Raw genomic sequence first — 19,741 nt, 5'->3', positions numbered from 1 at the left:
CCCACTCCGGAGGAGCCCCCTGCCACCTCTGTATCAGAGGCAGCTGCTCGGGGAGCCAGGTGGGAGCTGGTTCATGAGAGGAGATGGTTTAAAAACCAGCTCCCCTTGCAGACCAGCTTCTGCCTCTGATACAGAGACAGCTGCCTCTGATACAGAGACAGCAGTGCGGAGTGAGAGCAGCCCCTGTCTGGGGTGGGGGGGGCTGAGCTCCTGGACGGGGCACGAGCTGGAACTGAGCCAGGCTGCCTGCCCTCCTGGCTCCTAATACACTCTGAATGCAGAGCCACAGTGGAGGTAGGTCCCAGACCCAGTGCAAACCAGGATTAAGCTTGCTGGCCAGCTTGCTAAAAAAATTATTGGTGGGGGATGCATATAGTCTATAGCATTAACCTATACATTTTTGCTTATTGGTTAATTGACTACACTAATACATCCCTGGTTAACATCCCTAATCTAACGCCTCCAGTGACAGGTATTCCACAGCGTCCCTTGGTAACCTATTCCAATGCTTAACCCACCTTTTAATTAAGTTTTCCTGATACCAACATAAATCTCTTGCTACAGATTTAGCCAATTACTTCTTATTCTACCTTCAATGGACATCACCATCTTCCTCTCAATAACAGCCCCTAACATATTTGAAGTTATATCGTGTCCCTTTCCTTTACTTTTTTCCTCATAACTAAACAGTCAGTTTTTTAACCTTTCTTTATAGGTCAGGTTTTCTAAACTGTTTATATTTGTGTTGCTCTCCTCTGGACTCTTCAGTTTATCCACATTTTTCTTAAAGCACTGTGCCAAGAACTGGTCACAAGTTTCACGCCAGTGCAGAACAGAAAAATTACCTCCCATGGCTTAGACATAACACCCTTGTTCATACATCTGTAATGGATATTTGTTTTTTCTCAAATGCATCACACTGTTGGTGCATATTCAATTTTTGATTTACTATTGGCCCCAGATCCTTTGCTGTTTGAGTCAGTTATTCTCTGTTTTGTAGCTGTACATTTGATTTTTCCTTCCTAAGCACAGTGCTTCTCTCTCAGCTATTGATTCAGGCTGTCTGCTGATATGCAGACAATACTGTACTGGTTACGAGAATGTCACCTTTTCAAGCTTTCCTTCACAGCCACTGGAGCTAGAAACTAACAGAAGTTTAGATTCCAGAAGACAATTCCACAGCAAAGGGTGGGTTACATGGCACTACTGAACACCAGGCCCTACTTATAACAGTCACCAGAAGAGAAAGAGGAGCCCCAATTAGCACAACTTTTGAAAAGTAACTTCTAATATTTTTCTATGCAATGCTGCATGGAGTGCAGTTACAACCGTCACTGACAGAACTTGCAGAGAGATTTACTGAATACACACTCCCACGTATGAAACTCCCTGGCAAACAAGACCAAGCTAAGGATGAGATCACTTTTCCCACTTGGCACCACTTCCCCCTCCCCACTTAATATTACTCAATACCCACACCCACACCCTCTCCCCTTGTCAGAGAGATCACAGATAAACCCCCTGCCAAAACACTATATGCTTATTACCAACAGTTACTGTAAATTAATGCTCTAGCCTCCCCCTGGAGGGAGGGAGGATCTAGTGACAAGGCAAGTCACAGCCTTCCCCCCCCAACGACTCTCTCACTGTGAGCCACAGAACCCACAGTACCATACACAATTTCCTGCACCAGGTAAAGAAGTCAGTACTATAACTCACTGTTCACAAGACACAATGAACAAAGAATTCACTTGCACATTACCTCTTGTACTACACAGAGACATACACAAATGCACACTGAAGTACATGAAGGCTGCAAAAATCAGGAAATGCTAGGATTAAGGCTGACTGTGCAGCCAGCACTCCTGGGGGATAAGAAAGGTTTACCTGTGGATTTCACAGATCTTTGCTGACATCAGAGCAATGGTGAGATTCAGCAGTCTTGGTTTCTACTGCAGGCTCTGGAAGGAACATGCTCCAGAGAGCACAGTCTCCTCTGCCATTCCCTCACTGAAACCTGACCCCTTCTGCCTTGTCCCCTTCAACCTATCCCAGTCTCGTCTCTTATTCATCCCTGGCTCTTCATCCCACTGATGGCACAGGGAAGACAAACTCCCTGCTCTCAGCTCTTGCACCAAGTTTGCACACAGGCTTCAGCAGCAACTGCAGGGAAAGCATTACTCAGCAGAGCGTCAGCCTATCCAGTACAGATTGACACTTCTGCAAAACTAGCTCTAAAGCTCTAGCAAGTCTTTAAATCAGCAGGTGCAAGGTGAAATATTTCAAAGACTCATAACTTAGCTAAATTTGGGCAGATTTTTGTAGAGGATGGTGAAAGGCACAGCCCTGCACAAAGGCCATCTCCCTGCCCGATTTCAAGGCCTTGCTGGAAATCTTGCTCGAGGACTGGGGCAGCTGGACCATGGACTCCCATTCCCCAGGAGTGGCTCCAGAGAGTGTGTGCCTGGAAAATATGCCAAAGAGGCCAAAGCCTGTGGCTGGAGCTATCCAGACTGAGAAGAGCTTATTAAGTACATGGATCCAGCACACAGGTCCAGAGGCAGCAGCCTTGTGAGCATTTAGAAGGGAGAGCCCAGTCAGGGCAGGGACACTGAGCAACGGCCCAGCATAGATAATTTCAGCCTGAATGATTGTTTGGAGAAAGTTATTAACTGAAAACAGGGTTTTGTAATGGTGCATGTCGGGCAAACTTAGGTGGTTCTGCCAGCCCCATAATAGGGGGAGCTTGCTACAACCTGCGTAGGAGCTCCCATAAAAGAGAATGTTTTCAGTCCACCTTTCATGAGACTCTGACCCATGGCAACTCAGTCTTCCATTTGTGCTCTTTGCAACTTTGCCCACAAGCAGCTTGGTGCCTTTTCCACTTTCTGCCCTTGAGGTAGAAACATGCTCTCTGGCTCTGTGAACCCTCACTTTCACTCTCCTTCAAATCCCGCTTCTTTGCATACTTCTTCCCATATTCTGCAGTCTCCCCCCACCAACAGCACTGATACTAAGATTGCAGGAAAGAATTAAGGATACCAACACAGGAGAGAATCAATTCTGCTGTCTCAGTGGCCGCCTGGTTCTCCCTCACTTTTGTCCATTCTCTTTTGCGGGGTTAAGTCCTAACAGACTAAAGTACTGTAAGGCAGAAACTTGCCTTTTTTGGTCCAGCAGGCACCCTGGACATCTTACAGGGCTGCGTAAATATGCTCATTGGGACAGATGCACACTTCACCTGGCAGCTGCAGGATACACACAGGAAGGCAAGACAGATGGCAGAGACCTAGACAGTTCCTGACAAAGGAAAGGGGATTTTCTAGACAATCTCTGCTTGTTTATTCCTTCAGCTGCAGGAAGACCTGCCTCTTCTCCAGCCTGGAGTCACTCACCTGCATATCTGGGTTGGAGGTAGAAGAGCCTTGCAAATGAGAGTCTCTGCATCTCCCCTGGGGACAAGATGTCATACCTGCAGAAGAGCCAAGAATCAGAACAAGCTGCAGTTAGCACCAACTTGCTGATGCACCAAACCCTCTAGCACTGGGGTCTCAGTCCCGGCCAGCAGGCCATCCCCAGCAGGAGAGATTGATCAATCCTCCCCAGGACTCCCGGTGGGCCAAGGAGACCGGTCTATTACTGACCCCGGAGTCCTACCCCTTCTTGCCATCACCCCACTCTCTCCCACCCATGGCACCCCATCTCTCCAAGGATGTGGCTTGGGGATCACTGAGGCAGTCTGGTGCAGTAGCTGTGATTATGGCCCCCCACATTCTCAATAGTGGCAGGAGCCACAAGGAAGCAGAGCATAGAGGGGCAAGTGCACCTGCCCAGCACGCTCCACTTCCTCCATGACTCCTACTGCCGCAGGGAGCATGGGGGGCCTGACTGCTGCTGTGCCAGTCCCCCGGTGATCCCCAAAGCCACGTGCTCAGGAGGACAAGGTGCCACAGGGAGGGAAGAAAGCAGAGCTTGGGGCAGATATTGCTGGAGGCAGGGATGAAAGAACTGACGGTGCTATAACAATATCTTTACTCCAACTACCATTCCCTTACCCCAGTGCAGCTGAATGCAGAGGACAGGCCCCTTCTAAGCTCTGTGACACTGCTCGGCCCTCACTCCCACCAGGAGATCCACACAACCCAGTCTCAGACACTGCACCAGCCTTACCAGTTCCAATCCACCTGCTGGTCCAGCCCCCCTGTGCGCACCAACAAATCAGACTGCAAATGACATAAGACAAAGACTAATGAAAATCTGAACATATCCCGAGATCTGACCAATTGCCTCTTGTGGCAGATAAGGCCCTGAATAGAACCATCCCTTTCTTCCCCAATGCTGTCCTCAATAATCCTGTTCCATGCCTCTCCCAAAGTCACCTCCCCCAGGAACAAACATCCTGATTTCACCTTCCCGTGACATCCCTTTTCCCCCCGGTGTCACTCCTGCCCTTGATACATTCCCACCTTCTATGACCATACTCCTCAGCTAAGCCAAGTAAGAAGGTTCTGTCCAGGCTACAGCCAACACCCTACACATGACACTCAGCTGCCCTGTGCTGGGAGAGGACAGCATGGTGCCCCCAATGTTGGAGTAGGATGGAATAAGCCCATTATGTTCTTGTCAGCTCCCTTAGCAACTCACCAGCCCAGCCAGCTCTAGGAATTGCAGGATCCTCTCATCATCCGCAGACCCTGCAACACAAAGAGCATCACCACCACATCCAGGACAACAGCATCACTAGGGCAACACCTTCCTGAGGTCACCAAATATGGGCCAAAAAGGGCTCAGACCTCCCACTGCTTTCCATGAGAGTTGCTGGTTGCTTTTTTTAAAAGCAGCTATTTAAAGTCTGTCTGAAACACTGAAGAGCTGCAGGTTTCACACTCCACCCTCATTCAGGCCATGGCTAATCCTCAAGTGGCTCCTACAGGCCAACACACGCAAGAAAGGTTAAACACCAACGTCCAGGAGCAGCACCATGAACAGAAGAGACTTGCCACTCCGAGCAGTACATTTCAGAGCTGTATCTAGAGCCTGAGTCAGCAAAGAGCAAGGGAGGAGAAACAGCAAGAACACAGGGTGTTCAGTAGTTCTGACAATGCCTAATTGCCATGGTAACATACCTTATGCAAGGCTGCCTAAAAGCTTTAACCCTCATATTGCAAGCTGGGGAATCCAAGGGTCAGAACACAGGCCTCAGCAAATGGAGAATTTCACAAGGGGAACAAGAAGTTCCAACAAACGAAGGGGGACACTATCAGAGCTAAAAGCGAGTCAGCCACATGAGCTGATGTGGAAGTTGAGCAGAAGAGCTAAGTACTTACTATGCCCCTCTGAAGTTAACCATTTTTCACCTTAACATTAGCCAGCTACAATGCACTCTACATGTGGCTACGCTTCCAGCCTACCTGGAAGCAGACTGTTGTTGCCACTTCATTGGCTATTACTTCACTCGGACATCATTACACTGGAGCGCTGCACACTGCACTAGCTCCCAATCAGACTCCAGTCAGGGTACAACTGATAGAACCCCACAAGGCTTGACTCCTGGCTACACTGGTCACAAGGGTGTGTTGGGATTTCTCTTTCCTCTTGTAGGATGCCTCTCACAGCAGGGCCTTACTCTGAATACAGTTCCTATGGGTCTGGCAGAACCAGGAGGCACTTCCTTAAAGACAAAATGTAAAGTTCAGCTACTTTCTCAGCCACCTCTTGAGGGAGTGGGTTTATTTAGAATAGGCACCCTAGGCAGGATCTATACTCTAGAAAGTAGGCATAATACACAATAAGAGCTACAAGAAATGACTGTCCAGCGCCTCTTGACACAGCAATAAATCCTCACCATCAAAAAGGAGGGTAACACAAACCCAGGAACAAGAACAATCAGGAATGGGTGGTGAAACAGAGCTGTTACCATTTAGCAAGTAGTTCTGTGGTCTGGGCAAGCTTTGGATGGGCAGTTTGCTGGGCACTTTTTTTTTTTTTTTTTTTTAAGATTCGGTTTTGTATAGCAAGGTGTTTAACACAAAAAAACCACACCTAGACCAATGGGAAAGGTATGTTCCAGAACTCTAAGTATCTATAACTTACTATGACAACAAGACAATTTGGTTCTGAACAGGGCAGGCAATAAAATAAGTTGGGTAACATTACAAAGAACAAAGGAGAGTCATGGGTAATTACTACAGTATTGAAAGATAATCGACAGTACCCTGACTACTTGAATTCATGGATCCTGTTCTCATGCGGGAGTCCCACTTCTAAAACGCCCTTCCTGGACCGATTTCTGATTGATTAGAAGGTGCAGACTCAGTGTCTGACTAATTCAGAATCTGAGGGAGTTCAGAAGTCTAGTAAGGATGATTTGAGCACTTCCCCTCCCCACACACATGGAGATCAACAGGGAATCCTAGAAGATTCTGTACGTAAGTAGCAATGAACAATGATGCAGAGCATAAGGGACAAGCAGTAGCCAACATGGTCTCACAAGGGGCTGTTCACAAGCATAAAGCCTCCTGGAAGTGTAGAGAGAGAGCATGGAGCTGATTTACAGAAAAGTCTTTCAAGGAAATGCTATGGGCAGCAAAAGCAGAATGGGTTAGTGCTACTATGTACAGACTAAGGATGTTAAATTTCGTTTAACTAATTGAATAGTCGATGGAAATCCCATTGACTATTTGATTAATCGATAAGGACTAGCATGGCCTTTGAAATGTACGAGAGGCCCAGCAGGGGCTCTTGTGCCTTTCGAAGACTGAAACGCCAGGTGGAGCCCAGGGCCAACGGGGACTCTTGTACACTTCAAAGTTGGAACGCCACTGCTGCGCCCCTGCCACGGAGCTGGAGGGAACTGGCTTTTAGGCCGGCTCCCCCCAGCACCCCTTCCTCTTCCTGCTTATAGGATAGTCAACTAGTCGCTTACATCCCTTGTACAGACAGGCAGGGAAGGTTTGGGCTGGTCAAAAGATGTACTGGTTGGGTGCATAGACAGGTGCAACTAAGGATCAGTTAGTAGCTGCTTCACCTAATTTCCACTCACCTGAATCTGGATAAATCTTCTTCAGAGGGTAAATCACCTGGATGAACAAACCAAACAGAGCCATGTCAGAGGAAGCTGGACTTGGAATTCATCACAGCCACACGCTGAGCTCAGAACTCAGACACAAGATGAGCTCCCCCAGTCCTCTCTCTTCTGTGAGCCTTTATGCAGCGCAGTTTCCTAGCACTGGGGTTGCTTGTCCTGTCCCATCCGCCCTGGCTGAGTGCGGCTAGGGACTGGGACTGTCACCCTTTGTGCAGCCAGCCTGTGGGACCCCTGCACCAAGCTGACCCACCTGCTCTCGCAGAGTTCCATCTGTGAAGAAAGGTCTCTGCGGCAGGAACACCACCCCATGGGGGCCAAAGCAGGTCAGCATGTGGACATTCCCTGCACAGAGCCAAGAGACAGAGTCACACCAATTCACAAGCACACCTTCTAGCCCCTACTCAGTGCACAGCCTAGCATTAGTAAGATGCAAGCACCACGTAAGTATTACGATTCCATTGATCAGAGCTCAGGTGCTCAGCACAGCACACGGAGGAGGGGACACTCACACCATAGGGAAAAAGGGACAGCTCAAACACACCAGTGACAGCACTCACATGCATAAGTGCTAATGGCCCCAAATTCCCACAAGTGACTTGGGTCCCACCCTCTAGCCTTCCTGCGACAACACCAGCTCCTGCCCCCCATTTACTAGGATGAAGTTTTGGAGAAGTCACTGTCTTTACCCCGTGTGCTGTCCCAGAGGCCACCAAGGACCCTTAGGAGCGATGTCTTCCCTGTGCCAGTGTTCCCCACGATCAGCAGGTTGTTCCCTTGTGAAATCTTCAGGTTCAGATCCTTGATGAGCAGTTTGTCCGAGGATGGAAGTGAGAGAGAGACTCGCTCCAGGAGGAAGGCTGTATCCCCCAACACAGGCTGCTCTTCAGAACCACTGGAGCCCAGGCACCAAGGCAGAGAGCAGAGAAAAGAGCCAATGATAAGTGACCGAGTCCTGCCTTGTAAATGGCTTATGCCTCCCCTAATGTCATGTTTAGCACCCAGATATCATGGCAACTAGGGCTACAAACAAACTTAACAGGTGCCAGGCTTCAGGATTAGAAAGCACCAGCTACTGGGGTATCAAGGTGCCATTTATACCAGCTACACCATGGAATAATGGGCTAATCAGCAACCCTGCATGGACTACACAAACCACCCACATGCAGCAGGCGCTGGTACAAGGTCATCTCAGTCCAAGAGAGCCATGAGAGAGACCAGCCAGAAGGACAGCAAGATTAACCTTGAGCAGGCTCAGTACTCATGCCAAAGTGTGATATCCAGGTCTCCCTTGGGGAAAGACTGCCATAGTCACTGCTAGCTTTGGAAGGTTCTACTGGGAATAAGCAACCGCCAGGGATGGTCTACACTGGAAAAAACAAAAAAGGGCCATGATGGCAGGTCTTGGAGCTCAAGCTAACTGGGCTCACACTGCAGTAGTGATGGGCAAAATATGACCCGTGTACCGGATCTGTCCCATTGCAGCCCATGGTACTTAAGAGTGGCCGGCTGCTGAGGTCAATGTGTGTCTATGTAATGCGTTCCCCCTGGGGGGAGGGGAACAGTGGATTGCCGCACAATGCACACCCCCACAATCACTGCTCTTGCAGCTCCCATTCAATGGGAAGCCGTGAGGATAGTAGCGGGGGCAAGGTACAGAGGCCTCCTTGCCCTCAAGGGGAACAGGCTTCGGGCCACACAGACATACATGCCAACCTTAACATCTGGGTGCTTTAAGCAGCATGTGCAGCTGAGGTAGCCAGGGAGCCTGCCTGCAGGTCCCAAAGGGCCACCAGCTGGGAGCTGCCCACAATAAGTGTTTTCCAGCCAGAGCCTGCACCTGGCACCCTCTCCCACACCCCCAAACCCTGTCCAACCCCCTTCTGTACCCAACCCCCCCCCCAGATGCTGCATCCCCTTCTGTACCCCAGTCCTCTACCCAGAGCTCCCTCCTGTACCCAAACTCGACACCTCCACTAATATTATACAGAGGTGTGGCCTCAACAACCAAACCCCCATAAAAAACTATTGCCCACTCCTGCACTACAGAGCTAACAGTAGCAACGTAGGCATTGCTGCTTGGGCTGGACCTCAGACTCTGAAACCCAGTGGGGGGAACGGGGTCCAAACTTGAGTGGGCAAGTCTATACTGTTATTTTTAGCTCTATGGTGCAAGCAAAGGACCCAGGCTCTGGAGCTTGCTGCCACAGGGTTTTCTTTGCAGTGTAGCCATACCCTATGAAGCCTTCCGATGGCAGGGCCATACTTCAATCCAGAACTAAATGGTGATTCAAGCTAGAAAAACAGCCTGCAAGGAATCAGCTACTTGATGATGGAAAGATGAGAGAGAGAGAGAGACACGATTCATTGATAACTTTTAAAACATCCACACCTTCCTATGAATTGAGTCCTGGATCCCTGTCTCGCTCTCCCCTCATGCACTCACTCATCTACCTAGAGTTCAAACTCTGGGAGGCAAAGGCTGTTATTGTAGGTGTTTGTGCAGCGTCCAACACAAGGGGGCCCAGATGCTGTGTGGGGCCATGTCTGCAATTATGTATGTTACACTCAGTGGGGCTCCTGGCTCACTCTGCCTCAGGGCTCCCAGATCCAGTCTTCTCAGGCTGCAAATCAGACTGTAGGATCCAAACTGTTCATTCTACTTCATGCCTCAATGTCCACAATGGGAGCTGCACTCTGAACAAAACCAGCAACAAGCTTAGTGATGCATGAGGCAAAGGAGAATCCATCCTTCTCTGCCACCTACTCAGGCCCTGGAACCCAGCAGGAAGGAGTCTGAGAGCAGAGTCAGCAGAAATGGCAGGACCAGAAGTCAGTTTGCTGGCTAGAGGCATCTAATACAGGCCCAGACCAGCATTTTCAGACTTTGGGGCTTGCAGTCCTCACTCACGAAAGGCAGGCCACTTTGATTTAGGCCTGCCTTTAGACTTTAAGGTGTGGAAAGGCTGGCTTATGCCTCTAAACATGCCTTCAGGTCCCCACTCCTCCAAGTCCTGGCACTAATCCCACAAACAGCAGGAACACATGCAAAAACATAGAAACAGCCCTGAGTGCAGGGGTGTCTATGCCAGACAGGTTGTGATGATCTGGGACAGTGGCAAGAGGGAAATTGCTGAAGTAGAACCCCATGTGGATTGATGCAGTAAGGAACCTCAGGGAGCTTGAAACTGGCCAAAGCTCTGGAGAACCACAATATCAAGTGCAATCCCAAGAGCTGCTGGAGTCAGAGAACATTAGGTAGAGCTTCTCTCTAGAGACATTATTTACTATCTTCACTAAGGTTGTGTGTCCTGAAATTTCAGTTGGCATCACAGTGCTGGGTACTGCCAGTACATGCATGCAAGCATGTACAGACCTGCTCTCTGCCCCAAACAGCTTACAAACTAATGTGAAACAAGCTGCGACAGGTAAAGTGTGACAGCCACAGGGGAGAGGAGGTGGGCAGTAACAGATTGTATGATCACAAATACATCAGCAGTAGAAGCACTCAACTCATTGGCCTCAAAGGGCTTTTTCACATGCACCTGGCTACCAGCATCTTCCTCTTATTGAGCAGTTTGATTTCCAAGCAATCTGTACAGTTTTAATTTTCAGGTGATAGGAACATACCTCCCTGCCTCAGGGAGATTTTAGGGACATGCACAAAAGTTGTTTAAATCTCTGCCTATTCCTTGGGCACAGAGGATGTAGACCTCCGACGCTCCTTACAGCACTCCTGAGGGAAGGATGCTAGGCTGTAGTGTTTGGAGCAACCCTATATTTTACCATCCCAGAGGCACATCCAAAAAGCCTGATGAACTTGTGAGTTTTCCCCACAACCTAGAGACCCAGGTGCAGACAGTAAATTACCATCCCAAGCTCAGGCTGGCTGCAGATACTCACTTGTCAAAGTCCCAGTTGCTTTTGGTTTCTGATTCACAGTCCCTGTGTTTCCTGGAGAGAGACAGCAGTGTCTCCAGCAGCTCCCCAATCCTGTAAGACAGAGGGAGAAGCAAGAAGGTCAGAAATGACTCCGCAACCCTCCCCCAAGTTCTGGCTCCTGTCCTCACTGAGCTTCGTAACAGATTTGTTTAGGCTGAGCAATGTGCTTAGTGCTGTACAGGATGCAGAGCAAGTCCTACCCTGCATAGCTTCTGGGTGAACCGCTGACAGGATGGTCATGCTGGAGAAACGGGGGGAGGTTAAAAGCATTTTCTTGCTTTTTAAATTGCATAGGAACTTTTAAAAGCGTTCCTACACAACAAGCATCATGGGAAGCTTTAGGAGGGACGCTGGGAAAGAGATGCAGTCAGTTCAGTGCCTTCCACTGCAAGCTGCTCACTGGACTGGAAAGTATCTGGACCCCAGCGGGCTGCGGCTAAGGCATATTTTAAAGGAAGAGCTGCTCTTCCATTCAGCATCTCGCCTCCTCAGTGGCTTCTGTTAGCAAGGGGATTCCAGTCATAGGTAATCAGCACCCAGCCCTCCACAGAGAAGAGCCCCCTGCCTACCTCAATTCCAAATGGACCCCCTCAGTGACTGAGTGCGAGCTCTTTAGGGCAAAGGTACTCTCTCATTAGACGTATGTACCATACCTAGTACCATCTGGGCTGGCCTGTGGGGGCTATCCTCATACTAAGAATGGCTCCTTGAACAAGATGATCGCATGTTAGCAGTTTTCCCCTTCAAAGGAGCCCTGCCAAAGGTACAAGCTTCCCCAGTTCTGCCAGAGCTGCTGACTGGGACATTCCCAGAAGCCTTATTCTGGGGCACCAAAAACACTCCCTTTCCTGCAGCCACCAGCTTGGAGACAGGCTAAGGAGGGCAAATCTCACCTGTGTGTGTAGCCAGCCACATCAGATAAGGTAGCGGAGAGATCGATAAGCTGGCTGAAGCAGCTGATGAGGTAAATGGAGACAAAGGCATTCTGTGGGAGAATCACACGCCGGGAGAAGAGTTAGCACAGAGACAGTGCAGTAGCGCCCAGGGCAGAGGCAGCTCTGCCTGCTCATAGCTAGCAGCACTGGATACCATGTGCTCAACTAAGGGCAGCCACCTCAGGTGGGCACATACAAACTCTCAGACCCTAGGAGAGTAGTGGCCCAGCACAGGAACAAACCACAGAGAAAGGGGAACCAGACAGGAGACTTAAGAGGGCTCATCTGAACCAGTCAATACACTCTCACGTGGGGAGAGTCCTTTTAAGGATGTAAAAGATTAACCAGTAAGCATTAGCCTTACTGACATGCGTACCCAGTAATTGGTTAACCAAAGGGCCAGGGAGTCGAAGTAACCCTCCCCCACCCTGGCTGGAGCAGCCCCTCCACCACCCACAGGGACCCCTGCCATGGGGGCTCACCAGCCTTCCAGGGTTAATGGGTTACACAATTAAAATTATATCATGTGACCCATTAATTTTTAATGGATATTTACATCCCTAATACCTTTTACTGTCTGCTAGGAGCTTCCCTTTCTCACTCCCCATGGCCATTGAGTGAACTGCTTCCCATAAGGCCATCCCTGAAAGGAACACAGTAAGCCCGCTGCAAATGCAATGCCAGGCCAGGGGGCCTGGTGGTAGGACTCTTTCCCTATTGGAATCACCACTGGCCAGAAGACTCCCTAGAATCCTGGATGAGCACCTCCGACTGATGCCTTAGGAATCCCTGCCAGCAGGGAGCTCCTCTCAGTACTCCAAGGGTTAAAGCCTCTAAAAGCTTTCAATGAAAGAGGACCAACCAGAAGCACCACTAGGAATTCAGAACAAACAGGCTGCAGCTGTTTGGTTAGCACATCCACAAGTCCTGCCAAGCTGCACTGCAACTCCTGCCAGCACTGGGGTCAGTGTCCCCTTCCTGGTGTCACGCTGACCATTCCCCACCCACCCTGCACTGGAAGTGGTCTGCGACTCTCAGAAGTGTCTCTCTGCTACACAGCCTGGAATGCTAAGCAGGCTACTTTTAGAACTGCATTACCAGCCTCAGCTATTTTTGTTTAGCTGGGAACCAGTCAGATTTGGAGGCCCCACCCAAGGAGCCTAGTGAGGCAACAAAAGCAGGAGAGAGTTCAGCCTCCTAGACAGAGCAGTTCCAGGCAGATGGGGCTTTTGAAGCCAAGTATCTGGTTTGTGGACAGGCTGGTTTTATGAAAAGCCAACTCTCTTGGAGCCTCTCTTCAGCCAGCAGGAGCAGGGGGGTTGGCAGTGTTGCATGGGCCTAGCCCTATTCCAATGCCTTGTGCTATTTCAATAGCGTGCTTCATTTAAAGCAGGAGGGCCTGATCCTGCAATGCCTGTGAGTGTGATTAACTCTCCATACCTGAGTGCATTGAGTCAATCACACACTTAAGAGTTTGCAGGCACAGGACTTACATTTCTAGCCCTTATGTTTGCAAAGAATGTCCTGAGCATGACTTAGTGCTAGTCAGTCACCTCTACAGAGGGGCAGTCACCCCCTCAACTTCCAGTACCGCCTCTCACAATGCACTGCTCTCTCTGCTAGTCACCCTTTCCACTGGAGTCTAGCCCTGCACAACACATTGCTCTCTTTGGACTTAGCACCAGAATCTCAGGATTAAGTCAGTCTGGGCTACTTCACACTCCCATAGCCTACTGTCCTGCAGGTGCCAGGGGAAGAAACGCAGCACATGGAACACATTCCTCTGGGAGATGGTGCTGAACTCACCTTGCTGACCAGAGCACTCAGCTGTGCCGGATCCAGGTCGCCGTAGACACCGCTAAAGATGGGAATGGCAATCACCACATAACTCAGAATGCTGCCCAGATAGTCAAAGGTGTTGATCCCAACTGGGTATAAACACATTAGCAGCAGTCAATGAGCAGGGAGCACTCTCTGGCCCAGGCAAATCCATTTTCAATTCCTCAGGCCAAAGAAAACTAGTCCCACCTCCCAGTCACGCACCTCACACTGCACTAGGGGGCCAAGACAAAAGACTGAATTTCCCCACATCACAGGGATGAAAACCGACCTGTTGGCATGCAGCTCCCACAGGCAGAGCACCAAAGTGGAGAAAATGCCATTGATATACCACTACCCCCTTGGCTAGAGTACCTTAGACAGAGCAAAATCCACCCAGCCCACTTCTTTCCAAAGGCCAGAGCCTCTGCTGCCTCTTAGAAATACGGAAGAGCAAAGTGGCCAGCCAAGCCTGAGACACAGGAAGGAATACCTGGGGCTGGAGGCCTACATCACTGAGCTGCCTAAGGAACATAGGAAAAGTAGAAATGCTCAAGTGTGCAGAATTCCCACATACATCACTCCACTGTTTGCAAAGTGCTCTACCTTCCACCCTGAAGGCAAGGTACTCACTTGCCCTTAACCCTAAGCACTAAGGAATTGGATCTGGTGGGGCTGGAATCAGGACCACAGTCAAGGTTTCCAGACAGCACCAGCATGGGGGGAAAGGCTGAACACAGACCTGGTCTCAGAGCAGCTCCCATCTTCCCCCACCTATGCTTCTCCCTCCCAAGAGCCCAGTTTCCCTGCTCTTCTTAACAGGGGTGCTGCTGACATTGTTCCCTTGGCCTTCTGGCTTTGCCAGTGTCCCCCCAAGGTATCAACATGATACCAAACTTCTCTCATGGGCTCTCCTCCTGGAAGGCAATACTGCCTCAACACACCTAAGGTGCCGGAATAGGGATGTTAAGTAATGGTTAATTAGCGAATCAAATAGTTGGTGGAATTTCCATCGACTACTCGATTAGTTGATACACTGGTGCAGCTCTGCATTTTAAATGTAGTAAGAGGTGTCGGGCTTTTACTGCATTTGAAGTGCAGAGCCACAGGGGGGTTAGCTCCCAGGGCCAGCACAAGCCAGGACTGAGCAGTCCCAGCTCACATCAGCCCCAGGTCCACTGCATCTCTGACTCTCCTGCCGCCTCCTTGCTGCCTTTAATACAGAGGTGAGAGGGGGAGCAAGTAGTGAAGTAGTCACTAGAGTAGTCGCTTATATCCCTATGGTAGGGCACTAACAGGTATCACCCCCCTCCGTGGCCAAGGGTAGTGGAAGAGCAGTCACTACTCCTGTATGTCCCTGGAGACACACTCCCCAGGCCAGATGATTTCCCTGATGGAGAGTCCACATCCCCCTGCAAATCACAGAAATTCTCCACTTACTGTAGAGCCATAGCTCCTTGCCCATCAGCTCCCTCTGTGTGTGCAGTAGGCTTTGCAACCGGCGGTCAGTTCTCATGTGCTCTACCCGCCCAGCTCTGCAAAGCAAGGCAATAGCAGGCCATAAATTTGCCACGGCCATTCACATGTTGTGCGCCCTGCAGCATGATGAAAACATTGCAGGACTATTGTAGCTATCTGGAGCATACCCATCACCATAGTATTACAGCCATGTTATTGCGGTGGCCAGGCACTAAATACCCGGTGCTGCCTGGTGAATGTGCTTGTTTAGAGTGCCTCAGCTGAGGCAGGTGACCCTAGAAAGAAATGCCAAGGGGCTCTGGCAGATTCTGTTAGACGTAGAGGACAAAAGAAAGAGCCAAGTGACGATACCAAGGCCCAATACCAGACTAGGGGCCAGTGAAGCTACTTCATGCACCTGAGCAAAGAATCTTCTGGAAAGGGCTGCATTCCTGGAGCCTGAAAGAGGAGCAGCGTGATGAGCAGAGGTGGTGATGAGAGTCAGGTAAACAGGATAGGTAAGATTCCCAAGCCACAGCCTGGCCACTTCTCTATCACTTACCATAAGCAGATGTGGATTGATTACTGATCTCTTGTGGGTCACTTGAGCTCAGGCCTTAAACATCCTGAGAAGCCAAAGCCAGAGGTATTTAAAACAGTTAACCCAGTTGAATCTGTACCTACTGCATTCATGTCTCTGGAGCTGTCTAAGGTTGGATTTCAAACCTGGAAGGGGGCTCTTCTCCCACTCCAGCTTAAGTAATGGTTGTAGATTTGCATCCCTCTGAATACACAGTGGGAGCCTAGTTCCTGGCACCAGAGAGCTCCACTCATACACCAACTCACACTGGCTGAAGCCTGCAACAGCTGCTTCCACTCATTCGCAAAGTTTGCAGTGCCCTCAAGTGGCGAAAAGCAGAAAAATAAAATGTTTAGTATTCAGACCCAGGCTGTGTGCATGCTGAATTTTTAACAACCCTGGCTCCCAGTGGAACTGCACACAGCGCAGGCCCCCGGTGGAGCTGCCAGTGTATGTCTAGTGCAACTGCTTTTACCACCACGTTCTGCCTGCAGCATGCCTACATGACGCAGCAGTGAATATACTTGTGCCCAGCTCCCGTTATTGTTAGTACCACGTGGACACCAGGCTAGACCAATGGAAGGAGAACTGCTACAGATACTCAACCAGAAAAATTCCGGTAATCCACACACACAGTGCAGAGAGGGAGGGCTGACAAATGGAGGAGTCCCTGCTGTCCCCCAGTGACAAGATCCCATAGTACTAAGGCAAGAAGAAGAGGGGAGAACACTGACTTTCACTGTGTACCACCAAGCGCTCCACTCCAGACCTTCTCAAACTGGGGTCCCAAGGAATCAGGGTTCCAGGCAGCCAAATACAACATCTTTAGCAATGATTTGGTTCAGGCAGGTAAAGAGCATGTTGATGACATTCACAAGAGGTACTGCAATGGGAGGCACTGCAGACACCACACACAGCATTGGGCAGATCCCACCTGGGAGAGCAGGCTCCGTTCCAGGCACCACATGGTAGCAGGCATTGGCAGATTGGACGCAATTCGGAGAAGAGCAACAAAAGTGAATGGGGAACAGGGGGAATGAGCCAGAAGGAAGAGAGAGAAAGAACTAAAGTCTAAATGGGCTGACAACAAAGGGGAAAATAGGAGAGCAGTGGGATGAAATTAAGAAAAGGGAACCTTAGAACAGATCTCAGCAGAGGATCTTGGCAGAATAGAGTGAGACCCTGAACAGACACCAGAACAGCAGAAGAGGTCCCAGTGTGACACGCCAGAAAGTGGTCTGTAGGCCACAGGATATTGCTAAACTGGACCCTGAGGAGCGATGGGAGAAGGCTGTTCCTCTCCACTGCCTAGGATTTTAACGCACTTGAATTAATTGTCCACTGACAGTGGGTGCTGTGTAGAGACTCTGCTACCATCACAATTTAGGAAACTCTCCTACGGGCAGGAGAACTGTATGACCCAGCATAGGCCTTGTACTTGGCTCACAGAGGGGTCATAACAGAGCAGCAAATTAGAGACTTGGTACCAGGCACAGGAGGCAGGGACAAGGGCCCTTAAACGAGAAGGTTTAAAGCAATGCAGGCAGCAGGATAGGTCCCTCCCCTTACTGATCTGGAATGTGTGAACTGAGCAGTTACTCTGGGAGCTGGAAGGATCCATAAAGAGAGAAGAGAAGAAATGGGTTAGTCCATCATTTACCTGTAGAAAGCAGCTGATTCTGCATTTACACGAATCTGCATGTGCTTGAACCTGTACAACACAAACCAAAACATATGACATGCTCACCCCACGGATTAAACAATGAACATCCCTGCAATAGAAAAATCCATCCCTGCTCCTGCCATCATGCTGAGTGATCCAACAGATTTTTAGCCCAGTAATGTGCCTGAACACAGGGTCACAGGCCTTGACCAAGGTTCAGTAGAGCACTCCACTGCCCTATACATAGGTACTACCAGAGCAGGGCATTTCAGAGGTCTAGTGTGGTCTCCTCTCTTCTGCATCAATCACATTGGACCACTGGTATCCCCCCACTGGCACTGTCCAGTATCCTGTTTACTAGCCCTGTATCTCTGTTACACTAGAGTAAATCAATGAGGTCATATAATCGAGCAGCCTCAGGCTGCACTGTATCACATCAATGGGTACATCTGCTCTGCTGTCTACACCTCTAATAGTGATGGATGCTTCAGAGGAAGCTATCAAACCCTGACAATGCACCTGGTATTAATACAATACTTTCCAATGGTTTATGCCCTCAAGCATCAAGAGAGATTTAAAAGACCCAGCTTGGTTGCAGTTGGGGATTTTAGTCACGTCGTAAATGTAAGTGCATGTGTGTGGTGGAAAGAAGAAGAGTGCCTCAAATCTCTGCCACCCATCCTTGGGGGAACATGGCTCAAGACCCAACTTAACAGAAGCTCTATGCTTCCTCTGTTCCACAGCATCTCACTGAAATTAGCAATAGCAACAAGGTATCAGTGAAAAATATTGATAGTCTGACCAACAGAGACTCTAATGGCAGGGTTGGCTGGGGGTTAGCAAGTTGAGCCCAGATGGGTGTCTCCGAGGCTGGGTTCAGTGGGCTGGCTGTGGCCTCAGAGAAGCAGAGTAGGCCGACTTGCATAGTCAGAGGAGGAGATTAACTACTTATTTCCACTGCGTGGGCTGGACATAGGGCCAGGCTTTAAACAGGAATTCCAGGAAGGAAGGGTCAGTGACAGCAAGCCTCTGATCATGAAAGGCTGCTAGGCACTCACCTGAAATCCCCTTCTAGTTTCTCCTGATGCACCAGTTTTGACACAATGGGACTCATCAGCACCTTGTTAACAACTGTTCCAATGACAAAATATCCAAAGATGCTTACTGGGCCCAGCCAACCTGTGCTAAAGGGGAAGATGGAGAGAGGTTAGCTAGCAAACCCAGGAAAGGCCTCAGTCAGAGCAACACCCACCCCACTATTACTGGGGTCAGGGACGGCCCGTGAGCCAAGGCGAGCTAGGCAGCTGCCTAGGGCGCCACTGCCCTGGGTGCCCGGTGATGATGTCACAGGGTGTTGGGGGGCGCCCCGTGATGATGTCATGGTCATTGATGGCCATGCAGGCAGGGGTGGCTCCTCGGGAGTGGGGCCAAAGCACACTGGCTGCCAGCCCCACCCCCGGGACTACAGAATAATCGAGTAACCAATAAGAATTAACGAAGTTGATCGACTATTCAATTAATTGATATTTAACATGCCTATTCAAATCCCCAGCCACTAAACTCTGAACTGTAGCACCCTCAGGCTTGGCGTGAAATCACCTCTGAGAGGTGCCGCATTCCAATGGGAAGATGCAGAGAGCCTACCTTTGAAAGCACTGATACGTGTAGTAGCTCAGTGTAAAAGGAGAAAGGATGAGTTTACTGGCCATAGAGCTTAGCTGTCTGCAGAATCTCTCCACATCTTGACTGATTCGCTGGTCTCTGCTCAACATAAAAGCAACATGGACTGTTAAAACCAAGTATGAAGCAAATCAGAACAAGAGATAATAAAGCTCTGTCAGGATGCACCTAGTTCCTTCTTTCACCACTTCCTCCCCATATGCTACACAGAACTTCTCCATTTTCTATTCTTGGGGTTTTATCCAATCCAGGTTTTGGAAAAGTAAGTGAAGAGGGCTTCCACCACTTCCCTTGGGAAACAGTTCCACAACCTGACAGGACTTAAGATGCCACTAACACCATCCAGGCACATGCAGCGTGTTCCTTTTATTATCTTCATCTCATTCCCAGTTTTGCCCCTTAGCCCACTCTGAATCAACCCTCTCTCCTTGATGCTCACAACTCTGCTCTTACTTGCTATCTCCTGGGGCCTATGTACATTACTGTGGCAGGGATGCTGTCTTTCCTTTGTCTGTTAAGCAACATTTATGACTCCATATAAGTAATATTAATTCAGATACTCTGCTAGAACCCTGAGCTGT

At 49.5% G+C, this 19,741-nt stretch overlaps 1 protein-coding gene across 5 annotated transcripts in view; it reads right to left on the bottom strand.

The window, feature by feature from the left end:
• ABCD4 (ATP binding cassette subfamily D member 4) overlaps positions 1-19,741 on the bottom strand; it is a 30,760-nt gene that overhangs the window by 3,880 nt on the left and 7,139 nt on the right. For all 5 annotated transcript variants that reach the window (XM_089778436.1, XM_089778437.1, XM_075926874.2 and 2 more), the window contains 13 exons: positions 19,125-19,241; positions 18,539-18,664; positions 17,478-17,528; positions 15,220-15,314; positions 13,768-13,889; positions 11,920-12,011; positions 10,988-11,077; positions 7,774-7,979; positions 7,338-7,429; positions 7,043-7,079; positions 4,645-4,694; positions 4,171-4,223; positions 3,396-3,472 (listed from right to left, as the gene is read on the bottom strand). In XM_089778436.1, coding sequence (XP_089634562.1) covers positions 3,396-3,472; positions 4,171-4,223; positions 4,645-4,694; positions 7,043-7,079; positions 7,338-7,429; positions 7,774-7,979; positions 10,988-11,077; positions 11,920-12,011; positions 13,768-13,889; positions 15,220-15,314; positions 17,478-17,528; positions 18,539-18,664; positions 19,125-19,241 — 1,208 coding nt within the window. The remainder of the gene's footprint in view (positions 1-3,395; positions 3,473-4,170; positions 4,224-4,644; positions 4,695-7,042; positions 7,080-7,337; positions 7,430-7,773; positions 7,980-10,987; positions 11,078-11,919; positions 12,012-13,767; positions 13,890-15,219; positions 15,315-17,477; positions 17,529-18,538; positions 18,665-19,124; positions 19,242-19,741) is intronic.

This window comes from Pelodiscus sinensis, chromosome 5, assembly GCF_052426305.1.
Source record: "Pelodiscus sinensis isolate ZL-2025 chromosome 5, ASM5242630v1, whole genome shotgun sequence".
In the NCBI taxonomy this organism is placed as follows: Eukaryota; Metazoa; Chordata; order Testudines; family Trionychidae; genus Pelodiscus; species Pelodiscus sinensis.
This window is presented reverse-complemented; position numbering and strand designations above follow the sequence as displayed.